The 19,478-nt window shown below is 41.6% G+C and overlaps 1 protein-coding gene across 1 annotated transcript; it reads left to right on the top strand.

The window, feature by feature from the left end:
- The first annotated feature begins 795 nt into the window (after window positions 1-795).
- Window positions 796-6,341, top strand: nrarpa (NOTCH regulated ankyrin repeat protein a). Its single transcript, XM_086300433.1, has 2 exons — window positions 796-1,963; window positions 2,165-6,341. Exon 2 carries the CDS (start codon window positions 2,686-2,688, stop codon window positions 3,022-3,024), a length of 339 nt encoding a protein of 112 aa, XP_086156559.1. The 5' UTR covers window positions 796-1,963; window positions 2,165-2,685; the 3' UTR covers window positions 3,025-6,341.
- Window positions 6,342-19,478: the final 13,137 nt, after the last annotated feature.

The following is a 19,478-nucleotide window of genomic DNA, read 5'->3' as shown; positions in this document are numbered from 1 at the left end:
GTTATCTGTGGCTACTAAACTGTGACCCTCAGGTGCCTCATTCATGATTTTAAAGGACACCCTCCGGTCAGCTTAAAAGGGAGAGGAACGTCTGTATGCACCTAATAATCAGCCGCCTTTCCCAAGAATCGCTGTGTAGTCGTCTCCTTTAGATTAAACTGAGCAAGTCTGGGGCTTCATCTGTGGGACCTCTGTTGCTGTCTCTCCCACGGACTGCCGCTCCGACCCACAATAGCACGCTCATGCATGCAGATAGAGCCACAGACGTGCGCCAAATGTACGGTTCTGACTGTGGGAAAACCTGATAGTGCGAAAGCCGCCAAACCATCAGAGCGGAAAGCGGCTTGTAAAGTGTTACACAGATGACACGGAGAACGGGTCGCCAAACGGAGCAAACGGTCAGAGAAGGAAGCTGAGCTGCAGGTAGCCTACCTGGTGCGGTTTCTACATAACCCATTCTCTCCGTCTCTGCGTTTATCTAACCATCTGTGTCACCGTAACACTTATTTATTTGTGCCGAGCCGTGTTTCTGTCAGTTAGTGGGATATCTATCGACACCTTTTTCTCTGCGCCACACACACACTCACAGGCGCCCAGTTCCCACGGTGGTGGGGGTAGCTGAGCGGCGGTGTCAGTCTGTGCAAAGCGTCACCTCTTTTCACTTGCAAAAAGGAAGTAGCGCGGGGCTTTTGTTATCTGAACTCTCACAGTCTAGTCATTTAAAAACAAGTGGACTATATCCGCCGTTTATGATTTAAACAGCCACCTATAATCTCCTCCTTTGAGGTGTTTTTATGCCGGTAGGTATGACGGCGACAATCCACCCGTTTGGGGTTTGTATTTAACTCTATGCCATTTGGTTTGGACGTAATATAGCGTACTTGTGTCGGCTTCTGGTAGAACGGCGTGTACAAATGTCTCCTTGTGCCTCAGTCTAGCATTTGGACGAATCTCATCTTCTTTCTTTGTTGTATTTCACATTTATCCACAAATTAACTGAGGCGTTTGTGTGGAGTCCCACACTCCGGAGAAAGTTGGAACACCAAAATCAACACATAGCCGTAATCCACTCCCTCTACGGAATAATTGTCATTATTTGGACGCTTAAAACCCCCAAATTCACAAGAAGTGATGCCAGTTTTTTTCCCCAGATTCAATATAGATTCACTTAACTGAGATTTAAAAAAAACCAAAAAACCAAAAAACAAAAAACCCCATTTAACTTATACAATCCTCGATCCATGATAAGAAGTGAAATTCTATCGCCTTTCGAGAGATTTCACCTCCTTTGAAATTCGAAAGAAAATTAATATGAAGGTAAATGTAATAGACACTCCATTCTTTGAGATATTTTTTTGCGATTAAGACTCATTTGATGTTGTTTCTTAGTAACAATTTTCATCGAGCAGCAATTAATGATCAACTTTCACCGAGCAACACTTGTCAATTCCCTTCAGTGTCCAACACGCTGTCACTGACACCTGACTGACTTTTGTCGCAAGTTCCTGCCGACGACAATCCAGTGGTGGACCTTTTACAGCGTGCCCGATTTCTCAGCAGTTTACAGCGCTGGCAGCACCGTGTCTGTGACTTTCAGTCCGCTTCACGGGGTGGGCTGCAGGAGATCGGATATAGAGATCACCGTAGGATTGCTGCGGGCGCCTTGTTTAATACTTTGCAGCAACATTTGGCTCCCCCTCGGAATACCACGCCCCCTCCCTACAGATTCACAGGACCCTCCCTCAAACCGAATCGGCAGCCTATAACCTCCCCGGATCTCCACCCATTCCTCCACAGTTGATTCTTTGGGAAGGTATTGTCATGCAAATGAAGGACGCGTAAAATATTCTCTCAGAGCGCAGCGGAGGGCAGAGACTCACACGGACCGCAAGGAGGACACAGATCGCGCCACTCGGTGGATTTCTATCGTTTGCGTCGCTAGGGACCCGTCTATCTGTCACAGGTAAGTCCCAAATCTGCAGCGGATTACAGTTCTCACATGTTTAGCGGTAAAATTCAACCAGTGTACCCGTGCGTAAACGTGTGCGCACGGTGGTTCCGCGCACTCATTCTTGGATGTGGCGGAATGTAGGGTCTCTCGCACTCTGTTGGTGAGGATTCTGGATTCATGCGGGCTCCTCTTGTCCTTTTTTGTCTTTCCCAGACACCTTGGCCACATGAGAAGCGACATATAGCCAGGGAACAGATCGAACCGTTCAAGGAAAACCGACGGGGATCCAACACACAGGAGGCTGCTCTGTGGAGATAGTGGCCATACTTCCAGTTTTCCCAAGTAAAGTCGGAGGTGTCTCTCTTCTCCATCCCCCTGTGCAGGCTACCTGCTGCTGCTACTGCTGCTACAGAAGGGGAACTATATTCTAAAGTCCCCTGGATCACTTGAGAGCACCCTTCTATTTTCTAGGGGATTTATGATCTCTCAAATATTTACACACCAAGTGTGCCATTTTCTCTCTTGTCCTTTTTGGGATATATGTACACACATATATATAAAGTGACCTTTTTCCGTTTTAGTGGGCTACTTTAAAGTGCCTTAGCTGGTTATAATCCAGTGTAACTGTGGCATTGCTACCAGACCAGAGACGCTCAACAGGGAGAAGACGATCATTATCAGCTTTAGAGTCCAGGCAGGATTACTTGTTCCCCACCCTCCAGCGAGTTGCAACCATGAGCCAGGCGGATGTGTCAACTTGCTCCGCGCCGCAAAGGGTTTTCCAGGAGGCGGTTAAGAAGGGCAACACCAAGGAGCTGCACTCTTTGCTGCAGAACATGACAAACTGCGAGTTCAACGTCAACTCCTTCGGGCCGGAAGGACAGACGGCCCTCCATCAGTCAGTAATTGACGGAAACCTGGAGCTGGTAAAACTGCTGGTGAAATTTGGTGCAGATATCAGACTGGCCAACCGGGAAGGGTGGAGCGCTTTACACATCGCCGCTTTCGGGGGCCACCAAGACATTGTGCTATACCTCATCACCAAGGCCAAGTATTCCTCTGGCGCCCGGTGATCAGACTCTGCTGTCAGGTAAAAAAGAAAAAAGGAAAAAGTAGAAAAATTAAAACAAACAAGCAAACAAATCAACTACAATTTAAATATAAAACTGCAACACAACACACGGGAAAGCCAGGCTCTTGTAAAAGCAAAATAAATAAATAAATAAAACAAAAAAACCAATAAAAGAAACAAAAAACAACAACAAAAAAACAAAAACTGCCATTATTTACATAGTTGTGCCAAATCATATAAAAAAGGAGATAAAAAATAGGCCTGCACAATAATCTTTCCTCACTGTAAACCAAACGGGGTCCTCTCTGCACTCCCGAGTGAAGCACCGCATGGTTCATACACAGCGCCTCAACACGAATCTTTTAACAAAAGAAACCCATTTCCGTGAGTTTGTTGGTACTAAAGCTTTCCTCTTGAATGTTCGTATTAGATCGTGTCGTCCACTATAAAAGAAATCAAGTCTCTGTGTATCGCATGTGTGTGTTTGGACTCCAGAGAGCAGATGGCCCAGTTTTTTTTCCCTGTCCCTTGAATAGTTTCTTTGTGGGAGCGCAGATTTGACCTGTTGCTCCTCATTGTTCTGTAAAACCCCCTTTTTAAGTTATTTTATATGAAACAGGCACTTGATGCTTTATGGCTGCATGCTGGAATATCTGAAAGGGAAGACACATGAACAAGAGAAGAAGGGTTGCCCTCTGTTGGTTACCAGAGGTCTTATTTTCTTTAATAAATTTTAGTGATTCTTCTTCATTTTTTTTTTTAACTCAAAGAGCGGCATTATGGCTATCCAACACATTTTCAGATGTGTAATCATTATGTAACAACAACTGACTTCATAATTGTTGTGAAGTACTGTACACAATAGCTTTACTTTGTTTCTGTTTCTTTTTTTTCTTTTTTTTTTAAGGAAAAGAGCGATGAGAGCGCTCTGCAAGCAGATCTTGCCATGCTGGCGTCCAATTTTTCAGGCCAGTGCGACCACTTTGCCAATGGTCATTGTGTTACTAAAAACCGCTGCTTTCGCTTTGTATAAAAAAAGACGCATTTAATTTCACTTTATAATCTCCTTTCAGTATTTTATTAACATCCTAGTCATCACTGTGAAAGCAGGCTGGGTTTTTTTTTTAATTTATGAAGGTACATTGAGAAGATGCATTTTTAAATATTTTGTGGTTCTTCTTAAAAACGATCTGTATTGTGTAAGGATATAATGGGTGACTCAAGCTGCTTCAGACTTTTTTGTGTAAACTGTCCCGTGTGGAGGTAAGACCTGCCACCCTCATCCTACTGGCCACAGTTCTAGATACCCCCACCCTCCAGTTATAGGCTGTCGACCCCTTCGGAGTGGACTTTCTCATCCTCCCATTAAAGTGACTCTGTTTGGTTGCCTTTTCCCAGCTACCTCGTCTGTAAAGTATTCTCAAGTCGTTCTGTTTTTCCTCACCACCGCCTTGTTTGGAGTCTGTGATCATCCGCATGCCGATGGGCTGTTTGTGTCTGCTAAAGTAACCTCACAGCCAGATGGACTTCAGTAAAGAAGATGCAATGAACCCATTTTTGCATCCTCCTTCGGGACAGTTTTCACACTACAACCAAACCAGTGCTGACAAGCAAAACATCATTTTGCCTTTTCTGCAAGAGAGTCTGTGGTTCTGTCTGTCTTTACACACACACACACACACACACACACACACACACACACACACACACACACACACACACACACACACACACACACACACACACACACACACAGAGCCATTGTTGCATGTCTCCCCTATAATACTCCACTTTGCTCTCTCTCTCTGTGTCCTTATCAGCCTGTATGGTTGTTTTAGTTCCATTTATTTTCTCTCTTTTTTTTAGTCATACAAAAAATGGAATTGTATCGCATGACTTATAAATGCAGGGAGTTTTATTGCACAAAATCGGAGTCTTGAGCGCCCCCAGTGTTCGTATGGGGTAACTGCAAGAGCCAAGGCTTTGGAATAGTTACTACTACTGAGCAGGACCCTAATACTGTTGGACGATGAAGACTTAAAAATGATCAACAACACATGACTATTGCAGGATTTCACAGAAAAGGAAAATTAGGTCTCATAAATTTGCCTGCTGCATTTTGAAAGTCATGGCACCCTAACATTTGTAACGATGCTGCTTGTATGTTTCTTTTCTCGTTAATGTTGATGTTGTTATTTTATTATTATTATTTTTTGTTTGTTTTTAGAAAAAAAAATGCCTACTGCTCAAATGGCCAACAGAATTTTCACAGCAGCACTGGCTGACCTCATGAGAAGCTCTTGAGAAGGTGTGCACGAGTGTGTTTTCCCGTTAAGGTGTATGTGTTTATGTTTGTGTGTGTGCGTGTTGTGTGTGTCTTCTCATGAGGCACGTGTCCCATTTTCAACCTGGAACAACCGATAATTAACCGAAACAATAGTTCAACTACATTAAGGTATAGATTGGTATCAGGCAACAAATGAAATATGCATCGCTTGTCTTAAACTTGATTTTTTTTTCTCTTTTGTTTGAATATTGCACTGATGACTGTTGTTGAAAAGTTGGCTTTTATGTGTCAACATTTAATTTTTTTTTCTGAATAGAAAAAAAAAGCAGACACAACAAAATACTATTGTATAAATATATGCTCCAGGTGATGATGTCCTAATGTGTGTATTACTTTGTGGAAAAAACATGATGTTTTTCAACAAAGACGTGTGTATCTCTGTGATTGGGTGTATGTATATATACATATGGATATATATATCGATGCTGAAGATGATGATATCTTGGGGCACTTTCTTTTCTGAAGTGCTGTCTTCCTGATTTTGTTTGAAAGGGGAATAATACATTTGATGGTAAGATCATTGTAACATAATAAAGAATTGCACGGTTGTGCAGTTATTTGGCTCGCTATGGTCATAACATTTATGACGTAAGGAGCCTGCTGCCGGATTGGTGTACACATTGAGATGATTTTTTTTCTATAAAAAAACAAAAAAGGAAAAAAAAGGAGAAAAAAGAAAGAGAAAAAAGAATGAAAGAGTGCTGACTTCTTTGGGCCAACTTGTGTTTCTGGTCTTGCTTCATTGCAAGCAGGAGGAAACGGTTGATTTTTCATGTGTGATGCAGATGTTCCATCATCATGTCTGATTTTGGAGTTTTTTCGTGTGTTTGTTTGTATTCTTTTATTTTTGAACATTTGTAACACTGTGATGATGACATCATGTCATGTGGAGATGAGTGCTGTATTATTTTTGTACGTTTGTGTACAAGCCAGTAAAGAAATCATTAAACTTAAAATCCGCTGTGTATGCATACATTTCTTCCTTATGTCCCAAGCAAAAGCTACCCGCGCCCCCCTCTCTTCACATTTTTTATTGAAAAGATTGGTTTGGGAAACACCTCCCTCACCCCCACACTGCTCTCTCTCTCTCTCTCTCTCTCTCTCTCTCTCCCTCTTTCCCTCCCTGTCTTCCAAACAGGGCCCAACCCAGATGCCCATTCTCTCTTTTTGTCATTCATCTGGCCTCATCCTTTCACTGCCGGGATAAAGGAGCCCAGTGCATTGTGGGTAGGCTCAGTTTAAAGAAGGGTCCCCTCCCCTGTGTGTGTTGTGGGAGAGATGGTTTTATGTTACCCCCACACACAAAAACGTTTCCAACACACTCTTCTCGTATGCTCTCTTCCTAATGATTAAGACCCAGGCTTTGCACCACACTTCAGCTCTCTGCTAACAACCAGGACTTTTGTGTGTGTTTGTTTTACCTTACTTAACAGTCTCTTACTCACTATTTATACTCCCTATCAAATTATCTTCTTCAAAGCAAAACTAATTGTGGAGTTAGACTTCTAAGAAGTAAGACGACTTCCAAGAAGTCCGACTTGCTTCAAAATCATCCACTTTGTTGAGGCATTTTGCATCTTTTTTGTGATTTTCTTGCAGCTTGTGTTCAAAATAATGTTGCATGAAATGGGCTTAAAAATGAATTGGCCATAAGTGTAAAAGGGGGAACTGTGCTATTCTGATATGTTGTCTCTTTTACAAGCAAAATGGTTATGAAAGAGTGTATTAGTGTGTGCATTATGCTCTGATTTCTATTTCAGTTTTTCTTTTTTGCATGTGTGCTTCATTTCATGTCAGCATTGGTTAAAATGCAAAATCTGTTTTTTCTCCTGTTCATTTGAGTGTTTGAGTGAGTCACATCAACATCAACATCTTTCTTAGAAATGATGACTCGCAACTGATATTGCATGGCTGTAAAGCGGTTGGTGGGAAAACAGAGGCAACGATACGTTTTTCAACATGTCAGACCTGTTCGTATTGCAACATTTTCTGGGTGTTGACCAGCTTCAACTGTGAACGTTTGAGTAAAAAGGGTTTCCCATGTGTTCGAAATAACGGTTGTGGTCTTAGAGTTGCAATTCTGAGAGGAAAAAAAAGCAGTAGTGTTATAAGCTTTTTACTGACAACTTTGTGCCATTGTTGAAGCAGCTGTTAAAATCGGTGTCTGCACCGCAGCTGAACCATAAATGACCTCAGCTCAAAGTTTCAGCACTGATCTGATGTATTTGAGTTCCTCTAGACACCAGCCCTTCTCTGTTGTGATCCCATGGCAGGCAGAGTGTGTTATCTCGCCTGCTGCTCGCTTGCACATTTCTCCCCAAGTCCCTGCCTCCCTCCCTCTCAGTCTCTCACTTCTGCAGGATGTTTTTGTTGAGCTGCGTTCCCATTGTTCACACACTGAGTTGGCTGGCCTCCCAGCGTTGATGCTGGCTGCTAGGCCCCCTAATAGGTTCTTCATGTGCCTTGGCTTTCCTTGCTCATCTTGGTCATTGCATGGAGAAGCTTGCATTAGTGAGCCAGACAACAGATTTTTGGAGGAATTTTTGCAGAGAAGGCAGAGAGGGAAATTGTGATGGATAAATTGTCGAGGGAATAACTGGAAGTCCAGAAAACATAGGGGAATCACATTAAAATTGCTTCACTAAAAAATAAACAGGCCACAGTGGTAAAGAAAAAAAAAGGACAGCCTTGTGTCCTTTTGCTTGTATAGTTTTTGTATGAAACACGTAGAGGAGACAGTGTTAAAAGCTGGTGGGGTGATGTTATAGCAGCTGCAAAAGTGCATCTGGGTGATTATTTGCCATCGCTATTCAAAAGCCCATTGTTCAGAGGCTCATAAAATATTCATATCTATGCTTCCACCCCTCATTTGAAGCGATGCACTTAATCTGAAACACGCAAGATTAACTGAACATCTTGTGATACATGTAAAATGCCATTTGACTGGTTTTGCAATGATAAATTCCTCTTTTTTTGTTTTGTTTAATCAGCACATGTTCAACATGTGTACAGTGTACACGAGAACTTCTGACTTCCTCAGAATACACTGATACAGGCTTGATTGCTCTCTGATTGGGTAGTAATGTACAACAAAGGGCTTCTCTGAATGAAACCTGTTGTATAATTAGGTTGAGAACACATATGAGGAACTTTTAAGAGTTACTGCAGGAGCACAATAACTCAGCCCTGTGTGACTGTCGAGCGATGACAGCCATACAAAGACAAACGCATTAAAATGTTTAATAGTGTTTCCACCATCTTGAATCAGACAACACAACATGTTGCAACTTAATTTCTTGTTGTCTACCCTGTGACAACAAATTGACTTCTTGCTCTATGCATAATCAGCATCAATTTTACTTGGCCAAGTTTGTGCACACAAACAAGGAATGTGACTCTCTGCACACAAAAAGAAACTTTTTAAACACAATTTTAAATGGACAGTTTATAAATAGGCAGCTCGACCCTGAAATAGCTGGAGACCTGATGGCTGAGTAACCATTACTGTTATGCTTCTTTGATATCTTCCACTTACTGTGATGTACTTGGTGCACCATAGTCTTAAGTTCTGCATAGACAAGTACGCGAGGTCAAAAAAAAGAAAAAGATGAAAATTGGCATCACTCAAACCGGAGTGGATCCCAGTGAACTTGCGGATAAAGAAATTATACCCAAGCCTTTACCCTTGCATCCAAATATTATCACCCCAGGCTCCAAAAACCTGCACAACAGCCATAATGCTAGAGTGGATGCCTAAAAATGGGACAAAGTCATGTTTATATCCATCTTTTATATACAGATATGTTTTTTTCTCAAATTGATGATGTAAAAAACTGATTCACCCTACCGTTTGCTCTATTTTTGGTCTGTCAGACAGTTTTTTTGGGCTGTACCTTCTTTACAGCTACAAGTTTAAAATAATTTTTAAAAAGTGAAATCTCTTTGGTCTCCACACAGACTGTTTACTTGCATGCCACTGAAGCATACTAAATCAGGACTAGGACTCCAGGGGAAGCTACAAAAATGTCTTTTAAAGATAGATTCTAGATATTCATATGCAGATGCGTGTTTGTAGATACCCCTTAGTTTCTTAATGTGTCTGCTGTTTGGAGGAAGGACCCAGCATACAGAGATACTCTGTAGATACTGTATTCAGCCTGGATGGGTATTTCTCTAACAAGTAGGCTTGGTGATAAGATTGCTTATTGATTGCTTCCATCTCAGCTATTCTTACTTGTAACCATTATCATATTTTCATCCACTGTAAAACTATTATTGTGATATTTTTGATGTTTTTGATTTTTATATATATATATATATATATATATATATATATATATATATATATAGAGAGAGAGAGAGAGAGAGAGAGAGAGAAAGAGAGAGAATATCTTTTATAGCACACAATTCTTTGAACCACGGCCCACATGCAAGGAAATCAGCGCAGAGTCACAGATGACAGTGAGCTTTAAATCCTGCTGATACCGCACTTTCTTTCTCAAAACAAAAACACGCCTGTCGCTAAACTCAACCAGTGGACTCCCCCACCCTCGCCAAAGTCTGCCTGTGAGTAAGAAGTGGAGTAAAAGAAGTGAGAGAGAGTGAGGGAGAGAGACAGGTGGTCAGGCTGGTCTTTTCCTTGCCCTCCGCTCCTTTTTGAACTTTTCTTTCATTCTTCCAGTTCATTCTGTGCTTCTTTCCATAGCTCCAGTGACAAGGCTCTCCATTCACTGCCTCATTCTTCCACCCCTCCCTCCTCCCTCCATCTCCCTCACACACCCCGACCCTATCCCCTCCCTTCTTACTTCTTTGTCTAACTCATGGGGGCCTGCTTTAGCTACTATTCACCAGCCAGACGGGCCGCCATTGACTGGGCTCCCCCCACCCAATTCGCCTCCCGCCCCTCTGCAAAACACCCTCACACACATATGCACACAGCAACCTGGCCATTCTCCACCCTACGCCCTGTATCAGGCAGCTGCTATGCTAATAGGGAGGAAGGGATGGAGGGAGGGAGAGATGAGGAGGAGAGACAGAGCAGCCAGCCTATAGTAAAAGGACAGAGGGAGGGAGAGCAGGGAGATTGACCCCGCTCCACCATCTCCATAGCCATGCCAGAGCAGCAGCAGACCTCCTGTTACACAAAGGGAGTCCTCCCACCCTCCACCCCTCTGCCTTCACCCCTCTGTTCCCCTCTTTCTCATTTAAATCCATTTTATACCCCAGTGGTAAAGGGAGCTGTAAGTGCAGTATGTAAAGTAACCTTACTCCTGCCCTGCGGGCGTAACCATTCAGCACTCAAAACAGAGAGAACAGCCTCTGTGTGTGCTTGTGTGTGTGCGTGAGAGAGTGTGTGTCCATTCCCCTGCTTTGTTTAGGACTACAGCCCATACCTCCACACTGTGCTCACACACACACATGCACACGCTACCACCTGTCCTTTTAGTCTGGTTGCATCTCCCATTATAGTCAAGTAGTTGTAGACACATTAGAAACATGCATGCACTGGACTCACAAGAACAGAACGATTCCTATTTAGTGTAATTTATAGTCAGGTTGGCAACTGCTACTCCAGTCTGATACACCGACAAAGTTTCATGGCTATAATTTAACCTTATTTGAATTTTTGAGGGGCTGCTCAGATTTTAATCCACACACGGCTGAAACTACTTTTTTTTTTCAATATTAAGTTTGTCATGTATGACAAAGAAAATAAAAAGGGATACAATATCACACTCCAATTTTTGTAAAAAGAAAACAGGAAAAATGAAGACATTGTTAAAGTCTCTGAGACACAGGCAATGCCCATTTTTCACTGTTTCTGAATATTCAATACACAAACAAGTGATTGCTCATGTTGGGAAATAATTAGCACATTGATTGCTAAAGATAGCTGGAAGCAGAGAGTGATGCAATTCTAAATGAAATACACTGAGAGTGTTTTCTGACATTCTGCCTGCCACATTTACATCAGTGTGGTGGAACGTGTTGTAGTTATATAGCCACACTGAACAGAACAAAACACAGGGACGGACAATAGATGCAAGAGTCAAGTTCATGAAATCTTGACGAAAGTTTACCAACTATGAATAATGCACAGGTATTTCTAAAAAAAACATATATTACATTTGAAAATATAATTAAAATGAATTAAATAATGCTTCTCATATTTATTTTTCCAGGGGGCTTAAATATGTATGTCAGGAAACAAATGTAAATGTCGCTTAATCCGTGAGTTTTGTTTGTCACAGTGGCTGTAATGCTATGCAGCGGCCCTCCGCCTGTGTCGGCATGTTTGTGTGAGCTCAGCTTTTTTTTCCTGGTAGCATGTGCATGTCTTATTTGTTGTGTTTTGGTGGAGGGGGGAAAGGGGGGGGGGGGGGTGTTGGCAAGAAGGCATTTCTCTCCCTCTCTGTACCTCCTGTTCTGTTATTTGCCCCTGTGCAGTGTGACCCTGTGCCCCATCACGGAGGCACGTCCCATTTGACATCTGCCTGTTTGCAGGAGGTGGGGTGGGGGGTGCCAGGGGTGGGTTGCCCATATGGAGCTTCAACCCACCACCCCCCAAACTAGCCACACACACACACACACACACACACACACACACACACACACACACACACACATACTTGCACTCCACCTCCAGCATCCTGTCTCCTGCTGCCTGCCCCATTTGACCCACCATGTACAGTTGAGGGTTTCTGTGTATAAAACCCCTATACCATAGTTTTGTTGTTGTTGTTTTTTTTCCCTGTGCATAAATAGTTGTTTGTTGCTTTTTTTCATGATCTTACTGAAACAATAATCGCTATTGGTGCAAAAGTTAAGGCACTTTGCTTAGTGGACTTCCATCAAAAACGATTGACTTAACCTGATGCATCTTACCTTTATAAATATTACCTTTACCAGCTTCATTGTAGATCCCCAGTTAGTTACTTAGAGGATGCTTGTATCACCTCTGGAGTTGTCATCAGCTGACTCTTATTGACTTGCCAAGGATCAGTTAATGACTATTGAGTCTGGAAGGATGGATGGATAGTCCACATGTGTTCCATGAACAAGTGTACCAATTATCCTGTATGGATTACCCTCCTACACACCGATTCAGCTTGATGGATACACAATGAGGAGGCTGGTCACAGGACCAACTCTAGGCTAACAAGCTTGGTGGAGTTTAAATGGTCCTGTGTAACACTGTCAAAAACCGGCGCTGATATTGCACTCTGTGACAGCACTTGTTCTGTCAAGGTCTGCTGCCTTTGTTTAACAGGCCGTTTAAGATAATACCTCTTGTTATGGGCTTACAGTGAATTAGGCTGGTAACACATATTGTGATGCAGCTGGTGCAGCATTTTTCGCTATTACAGCACAGTAAATGAGAATTAAATGGTTTTGGAAATTAATCTCTATATACATTGGGCGAATTGTTACTTTCTAGGCTGATTGGGTGAATCCCATCCCATTTGAAAGCCACACAGATGGTGGATAAATCCAGTGTGGAAAAATGCATGCACTGTAGTTTTTATTCTGGGAACCAGTTAGCAAGTTCAGTAGTTAGCATGGGAAAGACAAAGATGTCGATGATAGTTCTTGAGCCATGCCTCATTTAAAAATTCATTTTGTCAGAAAAATGACAAATGACAAGTGATTCATTGACATATGTGCAAACATACACGGAAATACAGTACATAAGGCAAAAACAGAGTTTGTACAATGCTAGCAAGCTTGAAAGTCAATATGCTACGACCACCTTCATTCTCCAGCACATTTTGAACTCTCTTAGGCAGCTTTTTCTCAGTTTTTATTTAGTAGTCTTCAGGAATAGTTCGTCTTTAAGGACACTCAAAGTTCTTCTTTGGATATTGGCTGACTGTTGTTCCATTCTTTGTCAAGATGGTCCCACACTACTCCAAAAATGTCAAGCCATGGCTGAGTGTTCGACTGCATGTTTTCTTATATAGGTATGTTTTTACTGGCACTGTGTCATGGTGAAAAATGAAGTTTCCTACAGCTTGCTCTAATTTTTTTAAGTAGTCCCTATACATCATGCAGAAATATGGCAAGTTTCTTACTCCAATTGCTAATTTGGAATCACCCTGTTGGGACAAAAATCCTTTTTTTTATGTCTATCGAAATGTGTTGAATGTGTCCCATTCAAGAAATAGGATCAAAGTATGTATTTTTGTGACAGGCTGCTAACCTCTGTGCCATGTCTGAATAACTTTTTTTGTTTTTCAGCATACTGTCAGTAGACGAGGATCTTTGATTTGTCCACTACTGCAACTCTATAGCTCCTGTTTTTTTGTCAGTCACTAATGTTCCTGTATTTTTTTTTTTATCTTTGTAAAATCTTGCAATCATATTTTCAGTTTCCTTTATCAACTGTCAAGAAGCTGGAATACAGACATCATCGTCGACAGAACCCATAGGTACGTATTTCATCTCTGGCTCCTTTCATATGGGCAAAATACAGAATCACCAAAATCTGGGACTCTCCACCAGTTGCTCTTAGAACTGAAGCAGCTTCTCGGATGTGAGGTGAAATGTCTTCAAGGACGCTTTTCTTTCCAAGCTCCTTAGACTACGATGACCTGGATGACTGAGAACCTTCACAGACAATTACCAAAACTACTCCCAGTGCATTCATTGTTATATGCATGTGTGAATGGGTGAACGAGGTTTGTAGAAATGACTAGAAAAGAGCTATGAAAACTGGAGAATATTTAGCATAGGTATATAAATTTGTAAATAAATCTGGTGTTCACAGGTCAGTTTTTAACCATGGTCATGCAGCTGTTTTACTTTTGTTGCACTGTTTCTCTACAACCCCAACTGCAAAAAAGTTGTGTCATTGTGTCAACGATTTGCAAATCTCTTAAACTCATAGTTTATTCACAATAGAACACAGAAAACACATTAGATGTTTAAACTGAGACATTTTTACTGTTTCATGAAAAAAAATTAGCATGTTTTGAATTTGATGGCAACATGTCTCAAAAAGGCTGCAACAATGGAAACAAAAGCCTGGAAAAGTAAGTAGCACTAAGCATAAACAGTTAGAGGAACATTTCGCAACTAATTAGGTTAATTAGTAACAGGTCAGCAGTGTTGGGAAGGTTACTTTTTAAATGTATTTCACTACAGATTACAGAATACATGCCCCAAAATGTATTTTGTAACGTGTTCCGTTACGTTACTTAATGACAGTAACGTATTCTGAATACTTTGGATTAGCTATTATATTATCGTACTACATGAATCTACTATTGTTGTGTGAATTTTTACTATTACTGAAGGTTACTCGCCATGCCAATACCGACTAGATTTTTAAATCTTAGTAACAGTAGGTGGACATTAGGTAAGGCTGCACTTTTTGCAGCGATCTCGTAGAGAAAACTATTCCGTGCATATATAAAACAGGTCAGCGGCTCCGAACCGTAGTAAAGGGACCTCTGGCTAATACGTCGGTTCCGTGTCGGGCTCGTAGCCGAAAACTAGCTTTACTTTGTTGTGTGGGTCAACTTTGCTTGCGAGAGACAGAGAGAGGCGTTGAAAGACTGCTCCAACGGAACTTATTGTTTTTGGAGGAAAACACGAACACAGAGTACAGTCGAGTCTTAATAACTTACAACTGGGCTCGTCAGGCACTCTTCTTGGCTGCAGTGGTTATTATTATATTTACATGCTTCCAGCTCCCGTTTCTGCTCCGTGACAGCTCGTACTTTTCCTTTTTCTCCCTCCTCGCGCTCACAGACACATAACGGGTATGGCAGTCCATTCTCCCTGCAGCACGGACTACACTGCCCATGGGGCTACATTCTTTAGGGCTATGCCTGTAACACTCTGCCTATTGCCTTCATATTAAATCATTTTTGTGAATAATCTTTTTTAAAACATTTCTTCACGTCATTATGCGAGCCGCAAGTAGAGGTGACATGGAGATTGAGACAGACATTAGAGCCTCTTAATGCGTGTTTTGTTTGGGGCGTGGAAACCAAAAATAGAGAGGGCATAGCCGAACATATGAAACAGGAAAATACAGCTGTGTAATCCCTTTATTTCAGCAAAGTAACTGTATTCTGATTACCACCTTTTTAAATGGTAACCGTAATGGAGTACAGTTACTCATATTTTGTATTTTAAATACGTAACGGCGGTACATGTATTCCGTTACTCCCCAACACTGCAGGTAAGTAACATGATTGGGTATAAAAAGAGCTTATTAGAGAGGCAGAGTTTCTTAGAAGTTAAGATGGGCAAAAATTCAACAGGCTGGGAAAAAGGAAAAAACCCCCACCTCTGTTCACACACTGTGGAACAGTTCCAGTCATGTTCGTTAACTTAAAATTGTGAAGATTATATATACTGTATCATCTGCTACACATAATATCGCTCCAAAAATCTGGAGCAATTTCTGTGTGCGAGGGACGATGCCAAATAAATCAGTAACTAGATCAGGAAATCTGGGGCCTGATGTGCCACTGCATTAAAAACAAGGCATGATTCTGTCATGGAAATTATTGCCTGGGCTCAGGAACACTTCTAGAAATCACTGTCTGCTCCATCATGCAAAGAAGAAGAAGTCTTATGTGAACATAAGCCAGAAACATCACCATTGTCTCTGCTCATTTAAAATGGAGTGAGACAAAGAGGAAAACTGTTCTGTGGTTAGACAAATTGAAATTCTTTTTAGAAAATGTAGAAGCCATGAATGGCTTTTTGTCAGAGCTTAGTTCAAAAACATGCATCTCTGATGGTATAGGAGTGCATTAGTGTCTGTGGAATTGGCAGCTTACAGATATGGAAAGGCTCCATTGATGCTAAAAGGTATATACATGTTTTATAGTGACATTTGCACCCATCATAAAGACGTTTTTTTCAGGGAACGCCTTGCATATTTTAGCACAACAATGCTAAACTGCATACTGCATCTATCAACACAACATGGCTTCAAAGTAGATGAGTATGGGTGCTGAAGTGGCCTGCCTGCAGTCCAGACCTTTGGCCAACTGAAAACATTTAGTGCAACATGAAAAGAAAACCCAGGACTGCTGATGAGCTACAATCCTCAATCAGACAGGAATGGTAAAACATTCCTCTCCCAGATTCCAGTAACTAGCCGCTTCAGTTCCCAGATGTTTACGAGCTGATCTTTAAGGAAGAGCGGATGCTGCACAGTGGTAAACATGGCCCAAATTTCTGGAGACGTGTAGCTGCCTTCAGATTCAAAATGACCTTAGTTTTCTTAAATTTCACATTTCAGAATAACATTCAGGGGAGTCATTTGAACAACTTGCTTCTTGACAGTTTAATATGTCAGACTCCATCCAGAGTCCATATATATATTTCTGTATCTGTGTGTGTTTGTAAGCCTGTATGTATGCATCTATATGCATGTGTGCCTATGTATGTATATGTGTATCAGGGATTAATTATGGAGAATAAAGGTCTACTTGTACGCAGTGAAACTGTGGGTTTTGAAGTGAGATGGGAGATGATTTTCTGTTTGGCTGAGCAGGCTCAATGGTCCTATTCAACTAGCCCCCTTACTGCCCATTGTCCTACCACCACCAGCCCTTCACACACACACACACACACACACACACACACACACACACACACACACACACACACACACACACACACACGGCTGTAGTGGAATTGGAGAGGAGCCTGGGGGAGAAAGAGCGGTGAAGAGTTGGGGGATGAGGGAGGTCCAGCTGAAGCAGAGAGTGAAGTGAGTAGGTGCAAAGGAAGATTTCTGAATGAGGTACAGAAGTAGAAATAGCCTCATGATGCTTAAATTGTATCTCTGTAACACTCGCAAACTGTTATATATCAGTTGCTCTTGGATTTTATCCTTGTTTACACAATTTACCCTAATCAGCTGTCCTGACACATGGCTGCGAGCTGTCATCATTTGTTGTCACATTGGTATGTGGTCAGTTCTATCAATGTGTATATTTTAAAGACACAATTTGGAGCAGGTTAATATCCACTTTTCTCAGGTTAAGATTACACACACAATGAGCATGTCATACTCTAAGTTAGACCTCTTATCCAGTGGTTAACCAGTACTACATGACCCCTCCCAAAAAAGGCCCTCAGACAATACAAACACACGGTGGTCAGACAATAGTCTGGCAAGGAGAGAGAGGAACTCACACCCGTCAGGGGTTAATAATTGTCTGTCACTGGTTTGGAGCCTATTAGGACATTGATCTGACTGTGTCTTTTATGCCACCTGGGGAAAAGGAATGTGTCGGGTCTCCTATTGTGTCTGACTGTGTCTGGGAGAGCATCGAGTGGTCATACCCTCTGTGTGTGTGCGTGAGAGTCAAAGAGAGGTCAGTCAAAGTGGAATGGGCCAGAGCGTCACACTGTGCAGCGACAGTGGAGGGTTGGATATTCTTGAGGTCAGCTGGTCAAAGGTCATTCAGCCCTTATGTTGATTTCAAAGCAGAAATCACTGCATGTGGAAAATTGCATTTAAACATGTGAATACAATGCCATCATAGCAGGGATCGACACTGCAACTGACCAAGCAGGTTCTCTCATTTAGTTAGCAATAGCCAGGAAGTTAGCTAATGCTATGAAAAACTATCAAAAGCAAACCACCATTAGCAACCTGCATTTGGCTAACAGCGAACCTAATTGGATAATATATTTCTTATATTGCAAAAATTAATAATGACATACACTGACCAGCACATAAACACATGCATAAGCCCATTCAACATAACGCTCACTCTATCATCGAAGACATACAGCCTGAGCAGTTAAGTGATAATAAAGACATGAGCACCTTTTGCAATAGCTTAACTTTTACACAAACAAATAACATCCACAAACCGAGTTTCAGTCGTAGCTTCTCCTGCTTGTTAGATAAATTCATCTCCTCCTCTTTTTGAAACATTATTTCATAATAAAATGTCTCAGTCAAACTCATTCCTTAATTCAGTCATAAGCAATGTCTGAGTAACCTGTAAACTTAGGAACAGTCACAATTTATTAGGAGTAGAGCCTTTAACACATAGTCTTTGTGGAGGATTGTGAAAACCAGGTGAGGAAGGAGAAACAAGGAAGGAGAAAAGTGTTAGTTGGAGGCAGTATAAAAATGCCACAAAACATGTCATTGTAAAATGACTGCATGTCAAAGAAAGCTGTTATAAATGCAAAATCCAAAATATTAAAGCATATGAATTAAAGCAAAGTTCTTACATGTTCAGTCAGCATTAACACTTTCACCAGACAGGCATATATGCATGTAGTAATTATGTTGAAGATAGTTTCTGTGTTCTATGTTTCTATGAGGCATTTGTCATACTGCTAAATAACATCTGGGAGATAGCACTGTGTTTTGGTTATGTTATATGAAATAAAAGAGATAAATAAATGAGATATGCTGAGCAATGTTTATAACTCTGTGAGTTAATATAGGTTTGGGGGACTGTAGGAAGACAAGCAAACCCTTCCCCCCCCCCCCCCAGTTCTGTCTTTTTGGGCAACCATCTGTTAGACCTCAGACTTAGTGAAAACACTCAGATGACACAGCTGGGGTTTAGAGGAGGGTATTTAAATGTTTGTGGCTGCCTGTTGGTTGGCCACGTAGTCAGAGTTGAACTTGAAGATGGAAAAAAAGGTGGTGAAGTTTTGGTTATAGGATAAGGGGAAGGCAAATATTGGTTATAGTTTGGATAAGATGTCCTCTGAAATGAAAATTAGGCCGTTTTGCATCCTCTGAAGTGAGAGAACGGCCGCTACGTGTGTGTGTGTGTGGAGGGGGTCCTCTGTTGGTAGGACAATGAGACAGTGGGAGCTGCAGCAGTTTGCTGAAAGATGACTCCTTTGCCGTCTTCCAAAATCACATTTCCTCCCACATCTGTCCTTCTTTTTGTCTCCTCATCCAAATGCTTTCTCTTTTGGGCAGCTTCTAACCCCCTTCTCTTCTTCTGCCGTCCCTCTTTGCTAAAAAATAATTGTGTGTTTCTCTTAGCAAACATTAGCTCATTTTAAGGTTTTAGCATAGGTTTTTATTATTTTTGGGGTAATAAATTTTAAATCTAGAATTCATGAGGACAGTTGGGTAGTACTGTGGGGCTCACTGT

This window comes from Aulonocara sp. 'chitande type north' Nkhata Bay, linkage group LG7 (genome assembly GCF_057382095.1).
Source record: "Aulonocara sp. 'chitande type north' Nkhata Bay isolate Kocher_YH1m ecotype deep benthic linkage group LG7, A_spYH_male_GT1.1, whole genome shotgun sequence".
Classification (NCBI taxonomy): Eukaryota; Metazoa; Chordata; class Actinopteri; order Cichliformes; family Cichlidae; genus Aulonocara; species Aulonocara sp. 'chitande type north' Nkhata Bay.
Note: the sequence above shows the minus strand (reverse complement) of the source record. Positions and strands in the feature narration are given on the sequence as shown.